This window comes from Opisthocomus hoazin, chromosome 6 (assembly GCF_030867145.1).
Source record: "Opisthocomus hoazin isolate bOpiHoa1 chromosome 6, bOpiHoa1.hap1, whole genome shotgun sequence".
In the NCBI taxonomy this organism is placed as follows: domain Eukaryota; kingdom Metazoa; phylum Chordata; class Aves; order Opisthocomiformes; family Opisthocomidae; genus Opisthocomus; species Opisthocomus hoazin.
The window spans coordinates 65,905,969-65,913,103 of record NC_134419.1 but is presented as its reverse complement, the minus strand read 5'-3'; the positions used below and the strand labels follow the sequence as shown (position 1 = coordinate 65,913,103).

The 7,135-nt window shown below is 60.5% G+C and overlaps 1 protein-coding gene across 1 annotated transcript; it reads right to left on the bottom strand.

Annotated features, from left to right (window-relative positions):
• Positions 1-628: 628 nt before the first annotated feature.
• On the bottom strand, positions 629-7,135 carry INA (internexin neuronal intermediate filament protein alpha). The gene is made up of 3 exons (XM_075423658.1): positions 6,154-7,135; positions 2,620-2,744; positions 629-2,053 (listed from the first exon to the last, which is right to left on the bottom strand). Exons 1-3 carry the CDS (start codon positions 7,042-7,044, stop codon positions 1,780-1,782), a joined length of 1,290 nt encoding a protein of 429 aa, XP_075279773.1. The 5' UTR covers positions 7,045-7,135; the 3' UTR covers positions 629-1,779.

The following is a 7,135-nucleotide window of genomic DNA, read 5'->3' as shown; positions in this document are numbered from 1 at the left end:
CCCGTGGGAAGCCTGCCCATGCTCTGCCCGTGCCCCGCTGCCCTCCCAGGTGCCCCTCCACAGGCCCGTCTCGGGCACAGCATGGGCATCTTCCGAGTGTAAGCCAGCACTGGCCACGCCAGCTCTCTGCGTGCCTGCGATTGCTGGGTTTACTTGGGAGGTGGGTCCACACTCGCTGCTTCCATCTGCTATCGTGTAAATCGCTGCTGCTTCGCTTGTGCAGGCAAACAGAGGCTATTTCTAACCCATGAGCATGCAGGCAGGGTGGAGGAGAGATGGCAGGCACCTTGGGACCAAGCTGTCAGGGGTGTGACGCAAACCAAAGCCTCCTCAGAGTCCATTTTCTGGGCAAATGCAGGTGCACTCGGCCATGGGAGACCTCGTTCCATCGGCTGCCTGGCTGTGAACCCTTCCACAAAGCAGGGCCCCCACGACAGGCAGCTGGGGGCGAGACCCCAACGTGCCCCAGTGCCATCGCTGGGACCAGCCTCGCGTTGCAGCCCCACAGCAGAGTGTGGCAGCCACACCACACCGCCACGCTCGCGGCTGGGGACCGAACTGGCCACAGGCCCAACACCCAGGTGTGTTCGTGAGGTGAAGCAGCAGCAAAGACGACAAGACAGCTCAGTTTGATCCACGTAACTATTTCTTCCTTTTTAATTATTAACTTGTGCCTTGCAACAGAAGCGGAAAGAGTGCGAGCAAACGATTTGCTGGTTCCAGGAACTACCCTGGCACCACCGCGAGGGCAGTGAGGTCTCGGGACGATAACCTCGCCGGGGCCCTGACACACAGCTGACGCACACGCGGCATCTCCGGCTCTTGCGAAAGCGGTCACTGGCAATGTTAAGGCATTGAAGGAAACCTATGGTTGTAAATCCTATATCAAATTTGGCACAGGTTGGAACAGAGAGTGGAGACGAGGGTACCTTGTGGGCTGGTGCTCAGGAGTCCTGTGGCTTCGCGGCGCCGGTCAGGACGTGGTACTAATGTGAGGGTGGGGGTTTCATCTGGCAACTGTGCAGCCAAAAAAGGGGCCCTGCAGACCCTGATATTTCAGAGGCAGCAACACCAGAAAAGGTGCTGCACCCACAGTGTGGTGAGGCCTTCACCTCCCGTGCACCGGCTCCCTGCCCTGCGCCTGCTGCTAGCAAACCCCACGCGCCTGGTTGGACTAACACTGCTGAGAACCAGAGCTGTCAGGACAAAACCAAAATGAATGCTCCTTACCATTTGAAAGAGAAGTGGCTCATAGATGACCAGACGTCAGGTGTGATTACAGTCCAGTATGGCTATTTCTGTGCTTCTGGGGTTAAAAGCGGACGGCTGCGGCTCGAGGAGTGGGGAAGAGTTTAGCTATATGTGGATTCGGATAGTAGCTCAAGGTCTGTAGCCTTGAAACTAGTTATAGCGAATGTGTTGAGTTTTGTTTCCCTCTGCCCCTGGGGGTCCCAGCGAGCTCCTCCTCGCCTGCCATGGGAGAAGGGAAGGAGGGATGGTGGGTGCTACGAGCCCCCTGTGCCACCACAACAACGACCAACACGCACCTAGCTACCTGCCTGCGCCTCCGCCCCATTTAAAAGGGAGCAATGTGCCAAGCTCGGCCTCTGCCCAACAGGACCTGCGAGGAAGCCAGCCCCGGCCGGTGTCCCCGGGGAGTTATGTGTCTCGAAGGGGGGCTTCCTGCAAGCCCAGAGCAGCTTTGTGCCCGCAGGGGCACTTTAAAGGCCGAGTGGAGACTGTTCCCCCTCAAATGCAAAACGGACGGGGTCCTGACAGTTACATTTTTGCATTCACAAGGATTCCTTCAGGCAGGTTCAATCTCCCCCTTTTCTTGGCCGAGGTTATGGTCCCCTCAATCATCTCGGCCCGGCTGGATGATATTTTAGCGGTCACTTTAATAACCTCTCCTTGCTCCTCCCGCTTGAAGGACAAAGCAGAGGAACTAAAGCCTCTTGGCTGGAAGGAGTAAGCAGGGTTGGGGAGGGGATTGAGGGCTGTAGGGCCGACGCTTCCCATGCTGAAGAGGGTCTCCTCTCCCTCGAGCAGCTTCCTGCAAGCACATCACAAGGGAAGAGGTTAGTCTGGGGACATCTCACAAGAAACACCTCCAAAGCCTGAGGGCACGCTGTGACCTGCGAGCAAGTCGGAGTGCTCCAGGCCATCAACCCCGCCTGCGATGGGCACAGGTTCAGGTCACACTGCACCATGAAACTGGTTCAAAATCATATGCTTTGGTCAATCAATTTTGGATCACTTTGGGGTGTGCAAGACCAGCTCCCTCCTCTGCCTCCAGAAACCCCAGGAAAATAAAACCCTGAACCAGAGGGACTCTGCCTTTTGCATCTACTTTGACTTTGCAAGAGAGACAAGTTTCCAACCCAAACCACTGCTTCTGGGATGGCGGGAGGACGCGCTTCACGTCTGCTAGATCGAGGCATGACATGGAGCCACGGCTGCTCCCCAGGCAGGAGGCAGGGGAGACGCGCAACACGATGGTGTTGTTCCTTGAGTTTGTACCCAGATATTTTCCGGACCTGTGAAAATATTCCACCCTGATGGGGTCAGGGAATTGGGTTTGGGAGGTGGCCAGGCAGAGCAGGGTCAGAGCAGCCTTACCTGTAGGCAGCTATCTCGATATCAAGCGCCATCTTGACATTAAGGAGGTCTTGGTATTCCCTCAAATGCCGAGCCATCTCGTTTTTGGTGTTTTGCAGGTCATCCTCCAGCTGCCCGATGGTGTCCTGCAAAGGCAAGGGTGCTTAGGGACATGTTTTGGAGCAGGGACTTCCCCTGCGGGTTTTCTGTTCTGCCCATTGCAGAGACAGGGAAGCTGCCACGGGCAGTTGGTCCATGATGGCGCATCCCACCAGGAGTTTGGGACCAAGAAATCTCACGTTAACAAGCATGGAGAAACTGGCCGAGCACCATGCATGGATTGCAAACATGCAGAGGGGAGAGACTTTAAACATTGATGGATTTATACAGTTCTCCATCTGGGGGGGGAGGGGATGGGACAGGGACAGACGAACAGCACATGGTGGTGGAGCCCTCAGTCCTGTGGGGCACGAGGCAGGCTGCTGCAGAGAGCAGGGAAGTTTGGGGCTTAAACATCACCAAAGCAGGGGCAGTGGCTCAGTGGGACAAGAGAGAGCACCAAGCACTGCAGCAGCCCACGGCTGGAGCGGGTGCCTGGAGCAGGGCTGCAGTGTGCATCTGGGGGGCTTGAGAAGGGTGGGGAAACGCTTCCAGGAGGTGGAAGGAGAGTTGGTGCCGCTGGGACAGGAGGGAAGAGCTGGGTCCGGGAGGGGAAGGCTGACACCTTCCCTGGAAAATGCCTCGGAGCCCCAGGGTGGGGGGCTCTGAACGCAGGGATTTGCAGCGGTTATGGAGTCAGTGCCCTGCCCTGCGAGAGCCAGGGTGCTCAGCTGGATGAGGACATCCTTTTAGCATCCTTCCTATCAGTTTCACCCTGCCACGGCTGCTACATCCAGGTCTGCATGCAATGAGGAGGAGTCCAAGGCCAGATCTCCTTGCTAACAAAGAGGACTCCTTATTTTTCTATTTTTTTGTCGGAAGACAAGCAGCCCGGTTTTCTCCCACATGCATCCAGGTATCCAAGCAGCAGCCTGAAAGAGGCGAAACCCGCTCGCACAGGGATCTTCCCAGCCAGATGGTTTCCCCGCTGCCAGCCACCCCGCTGTGCCACCAGAGGAGCGTGATGTGGAGCAGGAATGAGTAAGCAGTTTGCATTGAAGTGACGGTGCAGCCCTGCCTGCAAAGCCCTGCAATGGCCACCACCAACGTCTGCTCTCCCGCACCCCCTCCCACAGCCGTGCCTGTGCGATTGCTTCCAGCTCCTCTGTTCCAGCGAACAAGCTTTGTCCTGGCACATCATCCCTGTCCTGTCCCTGTCCTCATCCCCATCCTGTCCCCTCCTTCGTGTCCTGCATAACCTTCCTTGTGCACAGCGCAGAGCCAGTCACAAGACGTGGAGCTGCCCAAGGAGCAGGGAGCTGCGCTGAGCCTGACGCAGAGAGCCCAGTCTGAACAGAGACCCTCAGAGAAGCAGTGCCAGCGCATCCTGAATGTGGCACAGGACATCTCACAGTCAGATTAGCTGGATGCATCCCGCCTTGCGGGACATTTACAGGTCATCCTTGGGGGTCTCTGCCTTGTCCTGGGCTGCCCTGACCAACTCCCACAGCATGAGAGCTGCATGGAGCTGTGCCTCTGACGTGGGACTGGGCGGTGGGAAAGGGTTCAAGGAGACTGTCGGGGCGTCAGCTGAAAAGCCCCGGGACGTGCATGGATGTCACTGCGGTACAGATCAAAATCTCTGCTCTGATGCAGCCAGAATGCTGCCGTGCTGAGCCATGACAGGAGGGAGGGACTCGGGGTGACCCTGCCCTGGGACAGCCCCACTCTCGCTGCTCTGACCCTCCGTGCCTTCAGCCCCCTTCCCTCCACCTGCAGCCCACATGCACAAAACACTCCTTAAAAATGGGATATTCTTGTCACCCTGCCTGTACCCCTCTCCCACACCCCAGCTCGACCAGCTGGCTGAAGCAAACCCTCTCCCCACACCACTGCAAACCTGTCCCCTAACAGAAAGCTCTCACATACTGGTTCGGATTTGACTGGATAGCCTACAAATATGAAGACGCCTCCCAGCTTTAGCAGTCTACAGGAATATTTTAAAAGTTCGAACAATGGGAATATTGTCTTTTAAGATAGACTTAAATCTTTTTCCAGTGGTTGCAGCCAGGGAAATTATTTAGCTGCTACACATGCACATTGCCCAAAAGACTCCTAAATATTACCACACTTTAAGCAGATCCTGCAGGTTATGCAGGAAAAGGCTGCTGTGCAGTTTCTAAAGCAATTTCAATTACGGTGCTGTTTAATCTGGTTGCATAAGTTTTTTTCCCCCCAATTGATATGTTGTTCCCAGAATCCTTCTTTTCACATGGCATCAAGACTATTTAAGAAGATTACTGTGTGTAATCCTTTCACACACTACAGGAAATATTGTATATTGCCTATTTCCACAATATTTGTTGAAGGAGACCTGAACTACTCAGGAAGATTGCAAGCAGCTTGGAGCTACAGTCACGAGTTCGAGAGAGAGCGCCTGGCAAAATTTGGCCTTGAAAATGACCAGGCATTACTTGGGCGTGAAATAACAACGTCCCTCAGGTATGACGTAAGGCCCTTGCTTCAGTAGTTAGGAGGACATGGCTTGATTTAGAAACCACAGGTCGATTAATAGCCATGTAATAGAACAATCGGGATTCATTTTATTATAAACCAAGAACGTTTTTTCCCCGTAGCGAGAAAATGTGGTAATACTGCGGTAACGGAGTAAGAGATGCTCTGGGGGCTCGGTGTCCACCCCACGTGAGTCTTCCCACAGATGTGAGCGATGCCAGGATCTGGCCGCAAACCCAGCCTTACCATCCGCAGAGCTCCAGTTCCTGCAGCGCAGGTGCCAGGCGCCAGGCCGCGGGGCGAGGGGCCAAGCCCGGGCAGACGGCTTCGAGGAATCACCCGCGGGGACGAGCAACTCGCGAGGGGTTTAGGAATCGACTCTTTGAGGATGGGGGCGATGCCCCAAGTAGCGCTGCCACGCGCAGGGACGTCCCCTGCGGGAAGGGGGTGTTGGAGGGAGCTCCCTGTCCCCCTGAAACCTGTCCTCTGGGGTTCTGCCTGGGGATGGGGGGTGGAGGTGGTGGGCAACGCCGTGGTGGGGCTGCAGGGAGGGCAGCGAGGCCCTGCGCTGGGGTGGGGGGAAGGCTGCGGGTGGGCACGGTGACTGCGCGGGTGGGCACCGCACAACAAGGGGGGGTTGGGGCAGCACAGTGCTGGTGGATGGAGCGGGGGTCGGGGCAGGAGTGTGGGTGGGCACCACACAAGGGGATTGGGGCTGCACAGTGCTGGTGGATGGAGCTGGGGGGGGTGGGGGGGGGGGTGGGGGGGTGCGGGTGGGCACCGCACAAGGGGGTTGGGGCAGCACAGTGATGGTGGATGGAGCTGGGGAGGGGGGGATGGCGCGGATGGGCACCGCACAAGGGGATTGGGGCTGCACAGTGCTGGTGGATGGAGATGGGGGGGGTGTCGGGCGCGGGTGGGATCCCGGCGCCCCCGGCTCACCTGCAGCCCGGCGGCCTCGGCGCTGTGCCGCTCCTCCAGCTCCCGCAGCTGCCTCTCCAGGGACTGGTGGGCCCCGCGCAGGCTCTCCATCTCGGCCAGGCGAGCTTGCAGCTGGCGGCGGCACTCCCCGGCCTCCCGGCGGCTGGCGCGCACGGCCTCCCGGCTGCGGGCCGCCCGCTCGTGGAGGCGGGCGCAGCGGGCGCGGTACCAGTCCTCGGCGGCCTGCAGGTTGCGGGCCGCCAGCTCCTCGTACTGGGCCCGCAGCTCCCGCAGCGCCGCCGCCAGGTCGGGCCGCCCCGCCGGGGGGGCCGGGGGAGCCGGGGGGGCGGCGGCGCGGAGCGCGGCCCCGGCCCGGGCCAGGTGCTCGGCGTGGGCGCCCCGCAGCGCCTCCAGCTCCTCCCGCAGCGCCGCCGCCCGCCGCTCCAGGTCCGCGCGGGCGCGGGCGGCCCCCTCGGCCTCCCGCCGCCGGGAGAGCAGCGCCCGCTCCGCCTCGGCGCGGCCCCGCGCCTGCTCCTCGCAGCGCGCCCGCAGCCGCTGCGTCTCCTCGACCAGGCGCGCCCGCTCCAGCGCCGCCTGCGCCCGCTCCCCGTGCGCCTCCTCCAGCCGGGCGCGCAGGGCCCGCAGCTCCCCGCCCAGCAGCCGGCCCAGCCGCCGCGGCTCGGCCGACCGCTGCCGCAGCCCCGCCAGCTCCGCCGCCAGCGCGCGGTTCCGCTCCTCCAGCGCCCGCACCCGCTCGATGTAGCCGGCGAAGCGCTCGTTGAGGCCCTGCAGCTGCCGCTTCTCGCTGGCCCGCTCCCGCCGGCCGGGCGAGGCCTCGGGGCGACGCGGGGCCCCCGCGAACGGGGGGCGGTGGGAGGCGGCCGGCGCAGCCGGCTCCGCGCTGTAGCTCATGGCTGCGGTGCGGTGCGGTGCGGTGCGCGGGGCGTCCCCGGGCCGCGGCGGCGGGAGCTGTCCGCGCTGCGCGGTGCTGAAGGGCTGCGGG